This window comes from Anastrepha obliqua, chromosome 2, assembly GCF_027943255.1.
Source record: "Anastrepha obliqua isolate idAnaObli1 chromosome 2, idAnaObli1_1.0, whole genome shotgun sequence".
Classification (NCBI taxonomy): domain Eukaryota; kingdom Metazoa; phylum Arthropoda; class Insecta; order Diptera; family Tephritidae; genus Anastrepha; species Anastrepha obliqua.
In genome coordinates, this window is record NC_072893.1 from 117,133,632 (window position 1) to 117,156,196 (window position 22,565).

Genomic DNA, 22,565 nt, shown 5'->3' on the forward strand with positions numbered 1-22,565 from the left:
CACGTTTTGTGGTGTTCACGCTATCGAGCGTGCACTGTATTGCTTCATTTATTCGTTGATATTTTTCAAAATTTCTAAATAAAATTCCAAAATAAAAATCGAAAAAAAAAACATTTAAATTGAAAAATATTCTCTTTTCCAAAGTAAAATTCAAAAATATTGTTTTATTTATGAGATGATTTTTTTCTAATTTTTCTATAATAATATTAAATTTTAAACTATCACTGTGGAAAAATATTAAATAAATTATTAAATATTTGGTCTATGAATAAGTTCGTGCGGTTTTTTTCGAAATTTGAATTTCGGATCATTCCCATGGCTTTTAAACGTTTGGAAATGGTTGATTGATCAACTCCCAAAATTTTTGCAACCTCTTCTTGCGTTTGAGCCGGATCTTGATCGAGCAATTCCTCCAATTCGGTATCCATGAACTTTGGCGGCGCGGCCAAAATCACCACTTTTAAAGCGTGCAAACCACTTCTGGCACGTTCGCTCAGCTAGAGCATGCTCACCATAAACTTCCACCAAGATACGATGACTTTCGGCTGCTTTTTTCTTCATATTAAAGAATTCCCCGCAAAAACACATTATTTGGCACGAAATTCGACATTTTCAAGTGTGGTAAAAATATTGTTGTTTACGCTTCAAATAAAAAACTTATACTGACGTTTGTGCCTTACGACAGTAGCTCTCCAATGAATGTTTGGAAATGTGGATCGATGGAATAATAATATAATCAAGTTACGCCATCTGTTGTAAAACCGCACGAACTTATCCATAGACCTATTAAATTCGGTTCATTCGTTTCGTTTTTTTCCTCTATTCCGTGTTTTTTTTTCATGTTTTAATTGAAAAGTGGCTTCGTCATTACTTTAAATGTTATTTTCAATATTTCTCATCAGCATTTTTTGCTCATACTTCATTATCAACATTGAGACACTAGACTTCATTTCCTATTCCTTTGTTTCCACCGCATTCTTATTACCGGCATTTCTCAAGTTGGCTGAAAATGTTGCCCAAATGTGTTGCTGATAATCCAGGGTCTCAGCATTCAAACCACCATCACAGATCAGATGTCGAGCACAGCACTCCTGAAAAGGTGCATGCTTGTCTACGTAGTCACCCCACTTGCAGCCATCTGGAGCGCCCTCTGAGCCGCAACTAAGGAGATAGAGAAAATTTGAAATTAATAATTAAAAAAAAAAAATTTGTTTAATTGTATACATTAATTTCATTAAATATAATATTAAATATTTAAATTATTTATGAATTATTTATAAAGCGTTTCTCAGTAAGAGCGCTTCAACTTTTTTTTTGAATAAAACACAAACGGTTTGACTTTTTTAGCTAAATTTTTTTTTATTATCGAGTTTGAACATATACATTTAAGTATGAAATTCGATTTCTTTTGCATGACCACCGCGTGCACGTTTTACGAAGTCCAATCGTTGAACTCAATTTTCGACCACTCTTTTGCATAAGTCGGCCGAAATTCCAGCAATTTCGCGTTCAATATTGGCTCTGAGCTCACAAATCGTCGCCGGCTTGTTACTGTAGACCAATGACTTCACATAACCCCAAAGAAAATAGTCTAGAGGCGTCAAATCACACGAGCGCGGCGGCCATTCGACCGGTCCATTTCTGGAAATAATGCGCTCATCGAACTTATTCTTCAACAAATCAATTGTAGCGTGTGCTGTGTGGCTTGTGGCCCCGTCCTGTTGAAACCACATGTCGTCTAAGTCCATACCATTCAATTGCGGCCAAAAATAATCATTTATCATGTCGCGGTATCGATTTCCATTCACAGTAACGTGGCGATCGTTCTCGTCAACGAAAAAATATGGGCCAATTACGCCGCCGGCATGTAAACCGCACCAAACAGTGATTTTTTCGGGATGCAACGGTGCCTCATGAATCACGTGTGGATTGCTTTCTGCCTAGTAACGCATATTTTGCTTGTTGACAAAGCCATTGAGCCAAAAGTGAGCTTCATCACTGTTATGATTTTTTGGAAAAAAGTAGTCTTAAAGTAGCAGCAACAGAACGATTATTTTCATAAAAAATTTGCACGATTTGCAATCGTTGCTCAAGTGTGTAGCGTTCCATGATGAAATGTATACTAATGAAGTTTACAAATGACAAGCGAAAAATAAAAAATATTGTGTTCGCCCTCCCTATCGGAAAAAAGTTGAAGCGCACCTATTGAAAAACGCTTTATATTTATTTCATTAAAAGTCGTAAAATGTGCACTACAGTTTAATTAAGCATATTTTGGTGAACGTCTAGCTGCTTATTTGAGAACCGAATAAAGATAACTCCGCTTGCATCGTTTTGTTGCATGGCGATTGGCCATGAACAGGCTCAAGAAAATCTAACCAAAAGTAATCGTTTGGATTTGAGGGACACTTATCAAATAGTGTTTGATATTTTTGTACTGGTTGGGTGAAGTTATAGAAAACAAAAATCGATGAGATTCAACTATTAGAAAAACAGCACTAATTTGAATAAGTCGAGTTCACCCACCATTTCAGTCGTGCACTCTCGCAGTCTAGAGAAGTTAAAGCTAACTTGTTGTTGTTGTAACACCCTTAAATATGTATCATACATTTTCAGGCAATGCTGCTGAAGTGATAGTCTTTAACCGATATAAATTCCCATAATTTTGATAACGGTGAACTCAATGCTCAGACAGAGGCAGATATTTTAAGAATTAAAAAAAAAACTCTTTGTCAAAGATGGAATATTGTCCACTTATGATGACAAAGAGCAGTGCATTAACTCTTCGCGAGAAGGTTTAAGATGTAAGCGATTCCATGTCAAGTGATCCAGGTTTTTTTGGATATTATAGTAAATTTTCCTGAATATTAGTGTATTTGTAGGCTTGAGTATAATAAAAAGAAATAAGAATGAAAAATAAATTAAAAAAAAAGAAATAAAATAAAAATAACAAAAAAATAGTTTTCAGATTTATTCAGCGTGAAAAATTTAAGAATAGAGTTTTTAAAAGTGGAATATAATTTATTCTTTTTAACACCTAAAACATTACTTTTTTCATTTTTAAGAAAAATATACTATTTAAACACTTTTTTTTTTGGAATATTTAATTTTTGTGTTCTTAATTTTCAGAAACAATTTTGTGTAAATTTTTGAAAAACATTCCTCCTCAGATTTTTCGTTTCCTCAGATTTTTCGTTCCATCCCCCTGTTCCATATGTAGAAGTCCACTCAAGTGGGGAAAGTTACTGATCGCCATTCACTTGGGAGTGGCCAGGACGATTCTTCTGCATATGGTTCAAGCAGTCCACAACTCCCGGGATTAGCCCAAGTATCCTCTGGGTAGCTTCCGAACACCCGTTCGGGAGTGAGCTAAAGTGAGAAGGCGAAACATTCCAGGATAGCTGGTTGTGTGCTGGGTTTGGGACCCGCCACTTAAAAAAGGGAAGAGAAGGAGGTGGCGACCAAAGATTCCTTCTATGAGCGCTTGGGATGTTCCTATGAGCGCTGCCCCCGCCATGACAAAAAAATCGTGCTTGGCGACTTCAACGCCAGGGTGGGCAAGGAAGGAGTTTTTGGTCCTACAGTCGGAAAATTCAGCCTGCACAACGAAACATCCGGTAACGGACAGAGGCTGATCGACTTCGCTGGGGCCCGAAACATGGTAGTTTGCAGCATCAGATTCCAGCATAAGAAAATACACCAAGCAACGTGGCTGTCTCCTGATCGGAAAACGCGAAACCAAATCGATCATGTTGTGATAGATGGTAGACACGCTTCTAGTGTTTTAGATGGGTCCGAGGACCCAACATCGACTCGGATCATTACCTTGTTGCAGCCAAACTACGCCCACGCCTCTGTGCAGCGAAAAGCGTACATCTAACTGCACAAAGTATGTTCGACATCGAAAAGCTGCAATCACAACAGACAGCCAAAAGATTCGCCACTCGACTCTCACTTCTGCTCTCAGAGAGTACTGCCCAAGAAACCGGCATGCACAAGCAATGAAGCAACATCTCTCGTTCTCTACGTACCGCCGCCGAAATACATGAAAATTCTATCGGAAAGTTCGGCGGCTTACAGAAGGTTTCAAGACCGGGGCGTTTTCCTGTAACAAGAAAGACGGCGACTGACATCCAGAGCATTCTTAAATTATAGAGGGAACACTTCTCGAACCTATTAAATAGTGACAGCGGCGCATGTCAGAGAGAATGTGAAGATCCCGATACCCTAATCGTTAACGACGGAATTGTCGTTCCGCTACCCGATCATAACGAGGTGAGAATAGCGATAACGCGTCTAAAGAACAACAAAGCCGTGGGCGCCGACGGAATGCCGGCTGAGCTAGTCTGAGGAGCTGGTAAGGTGCATGCATCAGCTTCTATGCAAAATATGATCGGATGAAAGCATGCCTGCCGATGGGAATTTAAGTGTGCACTGCCCAATCGATAAGAAGGGCGATCTGCAATCTGTGCCAATGACCGCGGGATTAGTCTTCTCAATATCGCCTATAAGGTTCAAGCGAGCGTATTGTGTGAAAGGCTGAAGCCCACCGTCAACCAACTGATTGGACCTTATCAGTGTGGCTTTAAACCTGGAAAGTCTGAAATCGACCAAATATTCACAATACGCCAAATCTTGGAAAATACCCATGAAAGAAGAATCGACACACACCATCTTTTCGTCGACTTCAAAGCTGCATTCGACAGTACAAAAAGGAGTTTCCTGTATGCCGCGATGTCTGAATTTGGTATTCCTGCAAAACTAATACGGCTATGCAAGATGACATTGCTCAACACCAGCAGCGCCGTCAGAATTGGGAGGTTTCAGACAGGTTGACTCGCTGTCGTGTGACTTCCTTAACTTGATGTTGGAGAGGATCGTACGAGCCGCTGAACTTAATCGCTCAGGCACAATTTTTTATAAGTGCGTACAATTGTTGGCGTATGCCGATGATATCGACATCATCGGCCTTAACAACCGCGCTGTTAGTTCTGCCTTGTCCAAACTGGATAAAGAGGCAAAGCGAATGGAACTGGTGGTGAACGAGGACAAAACGAAGTACCTCCTGTCTTCAAACAAACAGTCGGCGCACCCACGTCACTGTTGACAGTTATAATTTTGAAGTTGTAAAGGACTTTGTATACTTAGGAACCAGTGTTAATGATAAAAATGTCAGCCTTGAAATCCAACATAGAATCTCTCTTGCCAACAAGTGCTACTTTGGACTAAGTAGGCAATTGAGTAGTAAAGTCCTCTCTCGACGAACAAAACTAACACTCTACAAGACTCTCATCATGCCCGTCATAACATATGGCGCAGAAGCGTGGACGATGACAACATCCGATGAAGCGACGCTTGGAGTGTTTGAGAGAAAGATTCTGCGTAAGATTTTTGGACCTTTGCACGTTGGCAACGTCGAATATCGCAGCCGATAGAACGATGAGCTGTATGAGCTTTACCACGACATAGTCATAGCGCAGCGAATAAAGATCCAGCGGTTACGTTTGCTGGGTCATGTCGTCCTAATGGAAACAAACACCCGGCTCTGAAAATATTCGATGCGGTACCAGTTGGTGGTAGTAGAGGAAGAGGAAGGCCTCCTCTGCGTTGGAAAGATCAGGTGGAGAAGGACTTTGCTTCACTTGGTGTGTCCAATTGGCGCCGCTTAGCACGAGAAAGAAACGACTGGCGCGCTTTGTTGAACTTGGCCAAAATCGCGTAAACGGTTATCGCGCCAATTAAGAAGAAGAGAAGATCTCTGTGATCAAAATTGGATGGAAGGTTTATGCACAATTTGCTGTTCCGCTTGAAAACCTCTAAGGTTTGGGATTTTATGCATGGGTTAAGATGTGACAAATATTTTTAAACACCACCTTACTCTTAAAATGTTAAGCGGCGTGTTTCGTTAACTTATTCAACAGCTTTTTAAAAGATGTTCCCAAACTTACCCATAAATACTAACATCACCACTTGCATTGTTGCAGTGAATTTTAGCGCATGTAGTGGGCGATTTCGTAGTCTCACCAGGGGAGATGATCAGCGTATCGCTGATGGCGCATTTGCCGGGATGCGCTGATAAGTCAAATAAAATGGACAACAATTTAATATTTTTACAATTTGGAATTACGTAAAATTTGGAATCTATGTATCTTTAAATAAACATTTCATCTCACCATCGTTGTGATAATTGCCGCGCGCCACCCAAGCATCTGCCAGCATTCCATGATTGCCAATACCAATGCCACCAAGACAGAGCAGCGCTGTGAAGAGCCAAAATATACTAAAATGCAGTTGCATTATTTTTAAAATCTGCTCTCTTTCGTGTGTCTGTTATTTTCAAAGTGATCGCGGCAACTAAACTGGCTCGATCAATTGCCGCATTTTAAAAAGGCAAACCGCCTGCAATTTGTAAAAGATGTGTGCATATATGTAAGTGTGTAAATATGAGTGCCTGTGACCCCTCTCGAGCGAAAGTCGTAAATAAATAAACCAAATCTGTGACGAGCGAAAGTAGAAATTGAACTGAAAAGGCACACAACGCTGGCATACACATAGAAGAGAGCGAGTATACATATTAAATGTGACCAGTGCCAAACACTCTCAAATACTGGAAACGGAGAGCGAGCGTGTATGATGTGGGCGTGAGTTATTTATAGCGGCTTGGGTAATAAATTTCAGTTTTTTGTTTCGGTTTTGCTTTGTTTACATATTTCTATTACAAATCGATTGGATGCTGTAATAAAATGGTTTCGTATTTTTGGTTTTTGCTACTCGAATATTTAATCATTTAGAATAAATATCAAAAAAAAAAAGATTTTTTTTGTTGTACTGAATATGTAAATATTTCACGTTTGAAATCTCAGTACTGAAATGCTTCTTAGTGAAATAATGAATTAATTATACTATAAAAATAGGAATAATTAATTTTTCTCTAAAATATTTAGTACTGATTTCAGCCTGCGACTCCGCACAGTGCGACAAAATGATCGATCAAGCGGGATTTAATTCATATTTTAAAGAAATTATTTTCTTACTCTAAAACCAAACAGTTAGAATTTTCAAAAAATCGATTTTTTTTATTTTATTTTCTTGATGTACATTTATTTAAGAATACACACAAAATTTAATATCGTTCCGGTGAATATTTTCGAAGTTACAAGCAAATTTGAAAAGGCATTTCAGACTAAAGTAAAGTAGTTTTTCAAACTTTAAGCGCGTTTTTCTCAAAATAGTGTTTTCAAAGTCGGTGACCAACATTACTCGAAAATGGCTGAACCAATTAGTCTCAAATTTTAACACGAACTTCTTAAATATATTTTTTAGTAATTAATAGAAGATTTTTTCTCACTGATAAATCTTTTTTATAAACAATTTAAGGGCGACATTATGGTCAAAAATCGTTTTTTTTTTTTATAAACAGCCATTTTGTCAAAAAATATAGTTTGCTTATTCCTTCGATTACTTACTACATTTAACATTACTTTACCAAAACCTGTTTGGTTTTTTAATTTCTGAGGATCCAGTTCAGAGATACATATAGTGGTAACCGCAAAACATCTTCTTTGAGAGGAGGTCCGGGAGATCAGCTGTAGCTCCTTTCCAAATAAATATTTTTACTAATACTAAGTCCTAAAATACAGTTACGGCCTTCTAACTGTATATAACCCCATAACGCATAGAAACGCATGGAAAAATTAAAAAAAAAATAATAATAAAATAATTTGAAAAATTTAATTTAAATTAAAAAGAATTTAATTTCTTTTGTTACTACTTTTTATTTTTTAATTATAATACATATTTTATACTTAAAACTAAGGATTAGTTTACTGTCCGCCTCTAGCCCGCCGCATTCATACTCAACTTCCCTTATACCCACCTCAAACACCACACTAAGTGAACTACAGCTCTCAATAGCAACTCTCAATAATCAACATTTCGTATACAAAGATTAACCCATATGTTTACTACAGAAATAGTGCTTTCCCTTGGGCACTTAGCATCATCATGAAACAGATGAGTGATTGGAAATTGTATGATGGAGAGAATAATAAGGTGGCGCCGATCTTAGTATGGAATCACATACATATATACATATGCAATTTCAAGTGATGTTTAATCCCTCATACCTCTCGGTTTTTTCATTGGCTTAAGCAACATTTGGACAATTGCTCACTTGGGCGCTCTGTTGAGTGCGCTCTCTTTGCCAGAGTTGCCAGAGAAAAATCAATTATACATAAAGATGAAGTACAGGCTTCATATTCACCAATCGGAGTAGGAAAATTCAGTTGCCTTGCCTTCCGATATTCAGATATCTCTCTATCTAGCCATAAAGACACTCATATAAAAATTCCGGGTTTATTTGTTTATATTTACAGATGTTTTAGCAAAAAAATTATGAAGTTCATTGAAAGAGTCTTTATAGGAAGTAAAATCAATCTCATGATCGGTTCATTCCTTTTATTCAGAGTTCTTATAAAGCCAATTTGGAAAAAATCTAAATTATGAAGCGCTCTAGATGAGATACATATAGAAATAGAAAAAATAGTACAGAAGGGAGGAACAATCCGCAAAATCTAGAATAAATCTTTAGAAGAAAGGCGAAAGATAAAGACAAAATAAATCGCCGAGGTTGAAGAGATTTCAAATTGATAAGTAGGCATTTGAAATAGTAAGCTAGGTTTTCTTAGATATAATGAGATATAGTCTGAGATATACTTTGACTCTGATAAGTTTGCTTCAGACTTAAGTTCAGTTTTCAAGTGATTTTTTCAAATTCAAACTTTTTTCAAAATTTTCAACAAAGGATTATTTTTGGTTCAATTGTTAATTTATAAAAAACGTTTGACTTGATATACTTAGTCTTGCCATAAGTACTGTAACAAATTTTACAATGCGTACGGAGAGAACAAATTCGCAGAAAAAAAGGTGAGTTATTTTTGCTTTTGTTCGTATGCATTGTCTACTCATAAATTACAATATACTCAGTTTCATGCCAAATTTTTGCTTGTTAACAATAGAGTGGGGAACTAAGGAAAATCGCGTTGCAGTGATTTTTTCAAAATATTCAACAAAGGATTATTTTTGGTTCAATTGTTGATTTATAAAAAAAGTTTGACTTAATATACTTAGTCTTGCCATAAGTACTGTGACAAATTTTACAATGCGTACGGCGAGAACAAATTCGCAGAAAAAAAGGTGAGTTATTTTTGCTTTTGTTCGTATGCATTGTCTACTCATAAATTACAATATACTCAGTTTCATGCCAAATTTTGCTTGTTAACAATAGAGTGGGAGCTAAGGAAAATCGCGTTGCAGTGATTGCAGTGTGGTAAAAGTGCAAGTAAGATTTACGAATAGCTGATAAAACTTAATATTTCGAAAATGCTGGTTTACTGAACGCAATAAAAAAACACCTAAAATAAACAGTTTTTGACGTGATAACGTCTTATAATTCGATTTAGTCGGCTGCACGCACGAAAAAATGTGTCGTTACCTTGCTCATTTGTAGTTACCATGCTTATTTGTCGTTACCTTGCTCATTGCCGTTACCTTGAATGAACTGCAAGCGAAAGCGCTGAACGAACGACAAAGAGGCACAATCGGCTCCCGCGTTCGGCAACGTTCGACATCTTGCTCTCTCCTACTTAAGTGAGCGTATATATGTATATATATGCACATATGTACATATATAAATTCACGTATTTGTATTTGCATATTGATTATTATTAATTTGATTTACTTGAAGAATTTAAAATAAAACCAAGTTTGTTAATAATACCTGTTGTTTTAATGTTATTATTATTAATTTTTTTATTATATATGAAGGAAAAAATGTATGGTAATATTTACCATATACCTTATAAGATATGTTGTATACTAATATATGTATATAAACATGCATATACATATACAATTTCGCGCAATTTTCAAAAAGAACAAATCTATATGTAAAGATGCATACAGGTCATATGGACATATCAAATATACGAATCTATTCCGTACGCAAGCAAATGTAAGCTAATGTGCTTGAACTGCAAGCGAGAGCGCGGAACGAACGACAAAGAGCACAATCGGCCCCCGCGTTCGGCAACGTTCGACATCCGGCTCTGTCCTACTTGAGTGAGCTTATATATGTATATATATGCGCATATGTAGGTATATAAATTCACATACTTGTATTTGCATATGCCTTCTTCCTGTGTGCATGGTAATGAACCATTTCTCTGTTGAGAATAGGACGATGATAGAAAAAGTAGGAAATGAAAGGGAGTGTTTCGAGTGTAAAGTGTCTTGAAAAAGGCAAATCGATGATGGTGCCTCTTAGTGTTGTTGACTTATTAACGTCTGCTGCACAATCGAAATTGAAGATATCTTTCATGAATTTGATAAATGTTTCGTCATTTTGCACGTTTGTGTAAATGTAACTTGACCTATTCCATTGGAATTCCATTTACCTCCTCCTCTATATCCATACAAAATATCTATCAAACAAATAAAATTAAAATTTTGTTTTGAAAATTGCAACCATTCCATCAATATTTTCTTATGACGTTGTCACGTTAAACTATCGTCAGTAAACCGACTTTACAGTGATGGACCATTTAATCCCACTCTTAAAAGAAATCCATCATTGGGTGGCACACTGAAAGTTTTTAAAGCAGCTTGGATTCTTCGCCTTTCCAATTACCAAAAGCTTAAGCTTGTGGGATCCAGTGGCGTTTGAACAACATAAAAACGTGACTCGCTGCTTCTCGGACTTTACCCATGTGGCTCTCTTCTCCAAACTTGACGCGTACGTTTTCTCTGGCAAAAATCTCCAGAATAACCCCGACTCATGAGCATTATATAACTGATCGTTGCACAACTCCAATTCGGCCATTTTAGCTTTAAGTTTTTCTCTAAACGGATCCACTAGCTGAGGTTCGGAAGACAGTTTTTCGCCTGATATTTTAAGAAGACAAATACCGTACCTCTTCTTGAATTCTTGGAGCCATCCATCACTAGCGAAGAAGTTTGCTTCATTTTCTTTAAATGTGGCATGCAATGTTTATGCCTTTTCTTTCAACATTAGAGCAATTACTGGTCAGTTTTTATCTCGCATTCGGATAAACCAACTAAAGAGCTCTCTCTATTTTGGGCAACTCTGAAGAACGCAGTGTTTTTCTATTTCCAGGTTGACAATACGTGTTGTTTACGCATTTTAAAATCGTCACAGATGCACCTTTTCCTAAAAAGCCGAGAATTTTAACCTTTTGTTTTAATGTCAAGCACACGGGTTTTTTAGAACTCATTTTCACCAGAAAACATAAGACGAAACACTATTTGCAAAACCAAAACCGCGACTGAAATATTTTACTCCTTACATGCAATAACGAATAAAATGCCTATTTTATAATTAGGGGATTCCTCAATTTCACATTCAAATAATTGTAACATTTATTGTTCATGTTATAGAGCTTTTTGGGTTTGTTCATGTTTTAGAGCAGTCAATGCACAAAAATGTCTGTTCACGTTTTGTGGTGTTCACGCTATCGAGCGTGCGCTGTATTGCTTCATTTATTCGATGATATTTTTCAAAATTTCTAAATAAAATTCCAAAATAAAAATCGAGCAAGAAAAAAATTTAAATCGGAAAATATTCTCTGTTCCAAAGTAAATTTAAAAATATTGCTTTATTTACGCGATGATTTTTTTCTAATTTTTCTATAATAATATTAAATTTTAAACTATCACTGTGGAAAAATATTAAATAAATTATTAAATATTTATATTATTTTATACTAAATGAATTAAATATTATTAAATTAAATTTCTGTGAGAAGAGATTAGAAAAAAAATTACACATTTTTTAACAACAACAATATTAATCTTATCAGTCCTTTATGGCTGTTACAATTTTTAGATATTTGGTTCTCTTGTCTTCTAATATTCTCCAAATGATATTCCTTCATTTCCTATTCCTTTGTTTCCACCGCATTCTTATTACCGGCATTTCTCAAGTTGGCTGAAAACGTTGCCCAAATGTGTTGCTGATAATCTAGGGTCTCAGTATTCAAACCACCATCACAGATCAGATATTGAGCACAGCACTCCTGAAAGGGTGCATGCTCGTTTACATAGTCACCCCACTTGCAGCCATCTGGAGCGCCCTCTGAGCCGCAGCTGAGGAGATAGAGAAAATTTGAAATTAAAAATTAAAAAAAAAACAAAAAATTAAAAGAACTATTTTTTAAAATTGTATACATTTATTTCATTAAATATAATATTAAATATTTAAATTATTTATATATTTATTTCATTAAAAGTCGTAAAATGTGCACTGCAGTTTAAGTAAGCATATTTTGGTGAACTTCTAGCTGCTTATTTGAGAACAGAATAAAGATAACTCCGCTTGCATCGTATTGTTGCATGGCGATTGGCCATTAACAGGCTCAAGAAAATCTAACCAGAAGTAATCGTTTGGATTTGAGAAGCACTTATCAAATAGTGATTGATATTTTTGTACTGGTTGGGTGAAGTTATAGAACACAAAAATCGATGAAAAACAGCACTAATTTGAATAAGTCGAGTTCACCCACCGGAGAAGTTAAAGCTAAAAGCACTGTAGAGAATAACATATTTGTTATTGTTGTAACAGCCTTAAATATCTCACATACATTTTCAGGCAATGCTGCTGAAGTGATAGTCTTTAACCGATATAAATTCGCATAATTTTGATAACGGTGAACTCATTGTTCAGACAGAGGCAGATATTTTAAGTATTTAAAAAAAAACTCTTCGTCAAAGATGGAATTTTATGCACTTATGACAGCGAGGAGTAGTGCATTAACTCTTCGCGAGAGAATTTAAGATGTAAGCGATCCCATGTCAAGTGATCCAGGTGTTTTGGATATTGTAGTAAATTTTCCTGAATATCAGTGCATTTGTAGGCTTTAGTATAATAAAAAGAAATAAGAATGAAAAAACATTAAAAAAAAAGAAATAAAAAAAATAACAAAAAAATTGTTTTCAGATTTATTCAGCGTGGAAAATTTAAGAATAGAGTTTTTAAAATGGAATGTAATTTATTCTTTTTAACACCTAAAACATTACTTTTTTCATTTTTAAGAAAAAATATACTATTTAAACATTTTTTTTTTGGGAAAATTAAAATTCCAAATTTTCAGAAACAATTTTTTGTAAATTTTTGAAAAACATTCCTCCTCAGAGTTTTCGCTTATAATAGCTGAGATTGAAAATTTTCATATTAGGACTCTCATATCTTTGCGAGTTATATGCAACTTGCAGTGAATAAGTCAAAAATCATGGCAAAATACTGCGCTAGCCTACGTATTCGTACATTGCGCCCGTTTGCAAATTGAACGAAGCAGTGCCACGTACATTAGTAAGCAAATACATACAGCTGTTGAAAAATATTTAAAAACGATGCTTTGGCAATCTTATATGCGCATGTTTTACCGAGTACGATGCCATAACGTCAATTTTGCGCTTGAGTATATTTGCTCGGGTTACTCTCATTGAAATGCGTTCATTTCTCTATTTCTCTTGAAGAGTTCACATGGAAATTTTGCGTTTTAGTAGCACTCATATTTTTGTAAGAAATATACTTAAGAGCGATTCGGTCTTCGGCCAAAATTTTGTGAATTGTTTTCTTTTTTATAGTGCAACTGGTAAGTAGATGAAAAATAAAGTGCCTGGAGTATTTCTACAACACTTTAGTTTAGTTGTAGCGATTCAATAATGCCGAGAAATTACACCCCAGCTCCTCGAAAAGCAATCATAGAGTTGCAAACGAACGGATTATCCTACAGTGATTTTTCAACACAAACGTTTCACAAACGATGATTTTTAATGCTTTGAAATATTTTTTTCAGTATAAAACAACAGAAAGCAGTGCTACTGACATCAATCCACACATTTTTGTTCACCTGGAAAAGCTAATAACTAGAAGAGCAGTTGCGCTCGGATTGGCAGAAGGAGGGCTTCACGCTCGACTGGCACGGCAAAACCCATGGGAACAGCATCCCAACGACAACGCCGAATTGGGCTCGCTCGAGAGCACATAGCCGGACTTAAAGTCATTGGCATTATATTTCATTCAGCGAGGAAACGAAAATAATAGAGTTACGTGCGGCGTCTAAACCGAGCAGCATTCGACCCCAAGTTCGCCTCATCAATTAAAAGCACGGGCGACTCAATAATGGTGTGGGGCTGCTTTTTATGGAACGTATTTGTCCTTTGTGATACGATTATGATGAAAGGATGAAAGGAGAGGGCGGGGAGAGGTGGTAGTGGGATAGTTAAAAGGGTGGTTTTAGAGTGTTTGGATTATGAACGATGACCGTGCTGCGTTTGCGCCAACTGTTTTGTACTGCTGATGAAATTCATCAGATTTTTAATGTTAACGCCAGCTATACAAGCAGGCGTAGCAAAGAAGTAATAGCCCCCGCCAGGGCAGGGCAGCTAAGGAGAAGATGCTGAGATCATTCCACCTCATCCTCCATACATCCAACGCAAAAAGGACTCGAGATAATTCCAAGTCTCACAGCATGCATTTCTCGCGCATAGTGTCCTGTGAGAAAACCCACGAGATTCGAGAGCTGATATTTTGTTAAACTCAGAAGCTCGCCTGAGCGCCCCCGATCCACACGTGCCCAGAAGGATTTCGTGACCTTACAAGTTTGTGTACTTGCCCAACGCTAGCTGAGTTGGCGCGAAGCCCATATTTCCAGAAGCAGACCGCAGGTAGTCAGGGGGTCCCAATTCTCTCACCTCATATGGGCCTTGTCTGGCCAGCTCATCTGTCTCACAGTTTACCGCGAGTCGTCGAAAGTGAGTCCAAAGAGAGGTCAGGCATTCCCTGACCAGTTTCGGATGCACCGTCACTGAGCCGAGGGCCCTTGTTGCCGCTTGGCTGTCGGAGTAAATATTTACTTTCTTCACTGTTAGTACGCATGTGAGGAGCCAATCGATGGATGTTACGTCGTGCGGAAGAGAAGTTAACGGTGATACTTAAAAATGTCAACAAGACCGATGTTCCGAAGCATACTTCTTGTCACAAGTTTTTCGAAGACAATTTGATCACTTTTTGGTTTGGATATCTTCAAGTGCCGTTAAATCCATCTTTGGAATGACGTAAGACATGCGCTGAGTACACAGGATATCTCAAATTTGGATCAGTTATTTGAAAGGGCAAAAGCAGCATGGGAATCCCTTTCTGTCGAACGTTTTAGAGGTTTAATAACGTCAATGCAAAAGCGCTGTGCAGCAGAAATAAAGTAAAAATGATTTTCAACAAAATATTAAAATATACTTTTTCTTTTAGCCTGAATTTTTTATTACTTGACTACTATTATTAAGTATTTTCCCGAAGAATTTTCGAGTTGTATTAACTTTTGTACAAGCAGGCAATTTATGTTTTTCTTAGATAAAAAACTGATACAGAGTGAAAACATTTTGAATTTATGGAATAAAATCTAATATGCAAAATATTTAAGTGATTTTATTGATTAAAAAGTCTCAAATAGAGAGACCAGGGTATCGTTCTTAAGTACTTTCCAAGGGCTGTATTATCTTAAATTTGAGGCCAAATAAAGTAAAGAACCAAAAGTATCACTCCCCATACCCCGATTGTGTTAAGAGACGCGGCGCGGGCTACAGATTGGTTTAAAAAGTAGGCGCTCCAGAATTCTTACAACTTTGTGCGCCTCAACGTAAAAACTGGCCAGTGTACAACTACGATGGATTCAAGCAGCCACCCTCATTCCCTCAAAGGAAAAGTGAACGAGATTCAATATCTAAGAACAGGTCTCTGTGATCAAAATTTGGTGGGAGGTTTATGCACAATTTGCTGTTCCGCTTGAAAACCTCTAAGGTCTGCGATTTTATTCATGGGTTAAGATATGGCTAATATTTTTAAATACCGCCTTACACTCAAAATGTTAAGTGGCGCCTTTCGTTAACTTATTCAACAGCTTTTTAAAAGATGTTCCCAAACTTACCCATAAATACTGGCATCACCATTTGCATTGTCGCAGTGAATTTTAGCGCATGTAGTGGGCGATTTCGTAGTCTCACCAGGGGAGATGATCAGCGTATCGCTGATGGCGCATTTGCCGGGATGCGCTGATAAGTCAAATAAAATGGACAACAATGTAATATTTTTACAATTTGGAATTACGTAAAATTTGGAATCTATGTATCTTTAAATAAACATTTCATCTCACCATCGTTGTGATAATTGCCGAGCGCCACCCAAGCATCTGCCAGCATTCCATGATTGCCAATACCAATGCCACCAAGACAGAGCAGCGCTGTGAAGAGCCAAAATATACCAAAATGCAGTTGCATTATTTTTAAAATCTACTCTCTTTCGTGTGTCTGTTATTTTCAAAGTGATCGCGGCAACTAAACTGGCTCGATCAATTGCCGCATTTTAAAAAGGCAAAGCGCCTGCAATATGTAAAAGATGCATGCATATACATATGTAAGTGTGTAAATATGAGTGCCTGTGACCCCTCTAAATGTTGGTGTGTTGAGCAAATCGAGCGAAAGTCGTAAATAAATAAGCCAAATCTGTGACGAGCGAAAGTAGAAATTGAATTGAAAAGACACACAACGCTTGCATACACATAGAAGAGAGCGTACGGCGAGAACAAATTCGCAGAAAAAAGGTGAGTTATTTTTGTTTTTGTTCGTATGCATTGTCTACTCATAAATTACAATATACTCAGTTTCATGCCAAATTTTTGCTTGTTAACAATAGAGTGGCGAGCTAAGGAAAATCGCGTTGCAGTGATTGCAGTGTGGTAAAAGTGCAAGTAAGATTTATGAATAGCTGATAAAACTTAATATTTCGAGAATGCTGGTTTACCATCTGAAGTGACAGACCGAAAAAGCAGTTGTCATCTTAATGTGGTTCGAGCCAATGCAGCCATAAAAGCCGTTCGAGAAAGAATTCGCAGAAATCCCCTTAGAAACAGAAAGTCATGGCCAGGGAAATGAATGTATCGACCAGATCCATGTCAAGACCAATCAGAGATGATCTCCGCATCAATTCCTTCCATCGCTCAACTGGTCATCTTTTGACAACGCGCTTGAAGGAAATTAGATTCGACAGATGCAAGCAGTTTCTTCGGTGACACGGCCATGAAAATAATCTTTTCACTGAAGAGAAAATTTTCACTGCTGAAGAAGTTTTTAATAAGCAAAACGAGAAACTCTATGCTAAAACTTCTAACAACGCAAAAAATTTTGTTCCAAGAGTTCAGCGTGACCACCATTCAGCCTCCGTAATGGTTTGACGGGATTGTCTTGTAAATGCGTTACATTTCTTCATTTCTACGAAAAGGGATTAAGATCGGGGCAAAAGTGTGCGAGGAGGATGTCTTAGAGGACGTGGTGAAGCAGATGAGCAGTACTCTCTTTAATGGAGAGCGTTGGATCTTCCAACAAGATTCCGCTCTAGCCCAAAAAGAAACAAACCACTCAATAGTGGCTAAAAAATAATATTCTTGGGTTCATAGCCGCAGAAGATTATCCGTCGTTTGAAGGTTAAGAGCAAAGGATGACTATTTGGAATGAAAATTAATATTTTTATTATTTAACTAGCACACCCGCCCCGCTTCGCTGGGCACATTAAAATAGAATAGATATGGTTTAGAATAGAAAAGATATGGTTTTCATATTATTTATTTCTTTATTCTTTATTCAAGCGCTTTGGCATAAACAATATTTTTTGTTTTTCTTTTTGTTTTTGAGTAAATATAAAATATAAATTGAAAATCAGGAAAAAGAAGATTGTTTTTGAATTTCAAATCAACGCAAATGAATAACTAAGAAACAACCTTTTTTTTCCTGATCATCCATGAATTTTCCGTTTCAATTTATATGTTTTATTAAGCATTGGAGCTTTTTTAACCATTATCCATTTATATTTTTCAAAAAAAAAAAAACGAAAACATTTTTTTTTCCACGCACACATAATTTCATTTGAACATTCGAATTTCATTTTAAATTCTCAAATTTCGTAAGAAATTATTCACTGTTCCAAAATCCACTCCAAAAAAATTCACAAAGAATTTTTACACTTTGCACTTACGTCTTCTCCTTATGGCATCCAAATAAAAAAGAAATATTGACACATTGTAACTCACACTGTCAATTTGACAGTTCAGTTCCGCCCCAAGCGTTAAAAAAGTAAACGACATTAAGGCTGGTTCAAAAGAAAGCTGTACGCGTTGCCAGTGTTCCGAATTACAACCAAACTTTACGAAACCCATTTTCAATACTTACTTAACAATGTGCATAAGTTTGATTTGATTCGGTGCAAAGACACGGCTGGTCCACGTTTTGGCATATATTTCGAGACCCTAGTCATCAATAGGTATGAAAATTACCCCGTACTAAAGCACTTATCAACAGCTTTCATTTGATACCCATATTGTACATACACATCCGAAGGTTACCCGGGTCCACGTTTTGACCTATATCTCGAGACCTCAGTCACGGAGCGGCATGAAAAATATTCTGTACTAAAGCATTCACCAACAGCTTCCATTTGATACCCATATTGTACATACACATCCGAAGGTTACCCGGGTCCACGTTTTGACCTATATCTCGAGACCCTATCCATCAATAGGTATCCTATGTTACTTCTATCACCTCCAAACACATGTGTAGAAAGTTTCGTAATAATCGGTTAAGTAGTTTTGGCGTGAAAGCGTAACAAACAAACTTACAGTCACATTTATAATATTAGGAGGGATTATTTTTATTTTTAAACTAACTTCATTGAAAACAGTATTATAATTTCATATCTATAACGGACTTTACTTGTAACAGAACTTATAGCAGCACTAAGTATACCTTTGCTTTGAAGAAATGCTACTTGAAAAGTTTTCTAACATTTTCGAATAATGAAAGCGACATTCTTTCGAATACTACCTTTACTGCCGCTTTTGAATTATGAAAGTGTTTTGTTTTTGTATTAAAAAAATACCTTAAATGAAACACTTCTTGCCATTTGCTAATAATCGCAATGCATTTTTATATGTAATATGCAAAATTCCGGTTTGATACGTATGTAGCTTTATTTCCATAAGCTGGGCGTGACACTTAGCTAATTTTTTATTTCACCATTCTTGAATAAGTTTTCTACTATTTTTAATAACTATGGTAAATTTTGTATTAAACACTTTTTTATTTTTTTTTTTTAATATAAAGGGTTTTCCAATAACAGGTGTTATTTGGCGCTATCGAGAGATGATTAACGATTTTTTATGGCCGGAATTGGATGGTGTTGATCTGGACAACGTTTATTTTCAGCAAGACGGCGCTACGTGCCACACAAGCAACGAAACCATTCATCTTTTACGGGAAAAGCTTCTGGACCGTGTTATTTCTGGAAGAGGTGGTCACAATTGGCCACCGAGATCTTGTGATGTAACACCTCTGACTTTTTTTTTGGGAGCCACGTGAAAGAGAAGGTCTACGCCAACAGCCCAGGGTCGATTCAAGACCTTAAAGATGGAATTCGTGAGGCTACCGAGAACGTACGGCAGCCACTTTGCAATTCGGTTATGGAAAATTTCATGAAAAGGATATTGCCCTGTAAGCGTGGTCGTGGTGGTCATTTGTCTGATGTTATTTTCCACTATTAACGGCATACCTTCTTCAGTCTTTATAATGAAATAGACATCCGATCATTTATATTAAAAATAGCCTTTTTCTTTGAATATCAAAATAACACCTCCTTTTGGAAACACCTTTATAATATAAAAAACTCCGGTTTCATAGGTATTAGCTTGTTTTGTACTTCCATTCCTTTACATTTTTCTAATGTCGTTAATCAATTCTCTTTCTTATACTTTTTATTTAAACGGGCATTCACGCGGTATTATCGCCCAACTACTTGGCAACTCTGTAATATATTAACATTCTCAGTTTGTTTTGGCTCCAGTTCGACGCGCTCATCAGCTGAGCGATTAAAACAACATCATTTGGTTCATAAATAAATGCTCATCTTGGCCAAGTTTAGTCGCCTCCAGAGTTTTGTTGGAGGCGCATTGGCAGTTGCTGATGTGCTGGAGTTTTAAAGCTTTGTTGTGGCTTACAGCGCTGCTCTGCCTCGGTGGTGGGCGAGTAGCAGCATGGCAGGCACGAGGAAACTATCACAGCGATGGTGACTTTAGGAGCTACTTTTCTTGAATTGCAACAACAACTAATTCTTTATTCACACTTTCAGCACATCCTGGTAAATGCACGATCACCGAAACGGTTATCCTCTCGCCTGGCGAGACAGTCAAATCACCAGATGACTGTGCCGAAATACGCTGTGAAAACGAAAATGGCGATGCACAAACCAGTGGGTGAGTGTTGAAGTGATTTTTATTGCTGGACCATCTGCTTATGTCGATTTGGTTTATAAGTTTACGGCGTGCAATTGGACTTTGAAAAATGTGTAACCTAATTTCTTTCATTTTTCTTTTCAAAAATATATTTATAGCTGCAGCGCTATTGGCACCCCAGATGGCTGCATGTGGGGCGATGCTGTCAATCAACATGCGCCCTTTCCGGAGTGTTGTGCTCGGCATTTGATCTGCGACGGTGGGTTGAATAATGAGACGCTGCTTTATCAACAAAATGTTTGGGAAATGTTTTTGCCTAATCTGAAAGCTGCTGCAGCGCAAGGTGCACTGGAAATGAAGCAGCAGTAAACTTTAAGAATTTTAAATCATTTTTTCCTTCTTCTTACATTTAATAATCAAAAATACTAACTAAACTAAATTTTTACTAATTAAGATGGCATTTTAGATGTAATAATTGGAACGTGTTAATGGCATAGCATGACTAGTAGTAAATACATATAAGTATAAAGTATAAAATATATGTTTGTGTTTAAAAAATTTGCTCAAAATTTATATTCCTGTTTTCCTGAATATGACTATAATCGTTAAAATGGTGAGTCACAAGCGCGCACATTGGCATACACTTCGACAGCAGTGCCGCGTTTCTTGCCTAGGTACTTTTGGGACTACTTTGAAACTAGTCTGGGAGTATATGTAAGTGTTAAGCACTAAATCTCCAGAAACAATGCACACTTTTCGGGCATGAAGAGTCGAAGTATATGAGCAGAGAATTTTCAAGAATTTGGTAAAATTTCTTACGAGCGAATTTTGTACGTAGTTTTAGAAAAAACCTCATTAAAGGCAAATTTTTCAGTCTTTGTTTCCTCACGGACCATTGCAGAAAATTATTCTGCACGGAATCGAGTTATGATTGAGCCATTAATGCCGCTTTCCCGACTCGTCCCAGAAACATCAATTTAACTGCTTCTCGAATGCGTTGCCATCTCGAAAAGGAGACGGAATCATCACTAAAACAGAGTGCATACGTTCGCACCGCCGAATGTTCTCTATGACCCTCCAAAATTTGGTGGCAAACGTCTTGGTATAAATACATTTTTTTTTTTGCTTTAAGCTTAAGCTAATATTCAGATATGAGTGGAACGTTTGCACTTTCCAAATGATTTTTAAGTAATAAATTATATGCCTGCATCTTTTTTTTTTGTACTGCTCGAAAAATGTAATACTGGGGTAAGGCTTTCTCAAGTGGGCATCAAAATTACCAAAGTGAATATTTTGCGATGAAATTCAGCCAGGACTGAGTTCTATCATCCAGAAGCACACTCAGAAAATTTTGTTGTAAAATTCTAAATAGTTTTTTTTTTATTAACTATCGAAGTTTTTTGCAGCGCTTGAATAATTATCACATTTCTCGTAAAGTAAGTATCCGATTACAACGATTTTTCAACTGCAGACTGATAAAGGATGATATTTTCCAAAAACGTTATTTTTGTTCCGAAACTTGATGTTTTGTTTTTGTAAAAAATTTTTTTTAATAAACAATTAAAAATTTAACTAATTTCTGCGCCTCTGGGATGAAAATTTTTTAAGGATATTAACGTAATAAACATCTGTGCATTTATGTATGAAAAAAAATGCGTGCAATTCGAAAAGGATTAATTATAATTAATTTTTTTGTGCCAGAATGCGCGTTTCGACTTACGCGGGCACGCACGAACACACAAACGGCGACTCGCGGGCGGCTTGCGAAAAACCGTTTTTCGGACACGTCTCAACGCGATATGCTTCCGTAAGATCAGTTTTGCCGACTTTTCCATTACTGGTGTTTACTTGTTTTTAAAGATTGGCCATATAAATACTTTAGGTATAACAGAAATTGCGCTTTGAATCTCGCGGAAATGCGTAATGATAATTAAATCAAATGTATTCAAAGGAATGTATAAGCTGTCATGCAAGGTTTCATATATACTTCTTTATTACTAACGTTTATGTTTACATATCAGATCTATACCTACATTGTAAGTTCAGTCAGCAAATGCCCTTAAAATTTCTCGCTGAAAAACAACAACAATTCACGGACGGACACAAAAAGTGAAAAGATATAGAAAGTTATACAGATATCGCAAATTCATTTGTTATTTCGAGAAAAAATGAAAATCATTCACGCTTTATACACTTTTCATGTAGTTTATTTTT

The 22,565-nt window shown here is 36.6% G+C and overlaps 3 protein-coding genes across 3 annotated transcripts; 1 reads left to right on the plus strand and 2 right to left on the minus strand.

Moving 5' to 3' along the window:
• Window positions 1-634: 634 nt before the first annotated feature.
• On the minus strand, window positions 635-6,372 carry LOC129238460 (uncharacterized). The gene is made up of 3 exons (XM_054873485.1): window positions 6,174-6,372; window positions 5,949-6,072; window positions 635-1,161 (listed from the first exon to the last, which is right to left on the minus strand). Exons 1-3 carry the CDS (start codon window positions 6,295-6,297, stop codon window positions 954-956), a joined length of 456 nt encoding a protein of 151 aa, XP_054729460.1. The 5' UTR covers window positions 6,298-6,372; the 3' UTR covers window positions 635-953.
• Window positions 6,373-11,692: 5,320 nt separating this feature from the next.
• Window positions 11,693-16,414, minus strand: LOC129237842 (uncharacterized). Its single transcript, XM_054872795.1, has 3 exons — window positions 16,227-16,414; window positions 16,002-16,125; window positions 11,693-12,162 (listed from the first exon to the last, which is right to left on the minus strand). The coding sequence occupies exons 1-3, from the start codon at window positions 16,348-16,350 to the stop codon at window positions 11,955-11,957; spliced, it is 456 nt and encodes a 151-aa protein (XP_054728770.1). The 5' UTR covers window positions 16,351-16,414; the 3' UTR covers window positions 11,693-11,954.
• A 3,619-nt stretch (window positions 16,415-20,033) lies between these two features.
• Window positions 20,034-20,920, plus strand: LOC129237864 (uncharacterized). The gene is made up of 3 exons (XM_054872829.1): window positions 20,034-20,185; window positions 20,249-20,372; window positions 20,510-20,920. Exons 1-3 carry the CDS (start codon window positions 20,083-20,085, stop codon window positions 20,718-20,720), a joined length of 438 nt encoding a protein of 145 aa, XP_054728804.1. The 5' UTR covers window positions 20,034-20,082; the 3' UTR covers window positions 20,721-20,920.
• Window positions 20,921-22,565: the final 1,645 nt, after the last annotated feature.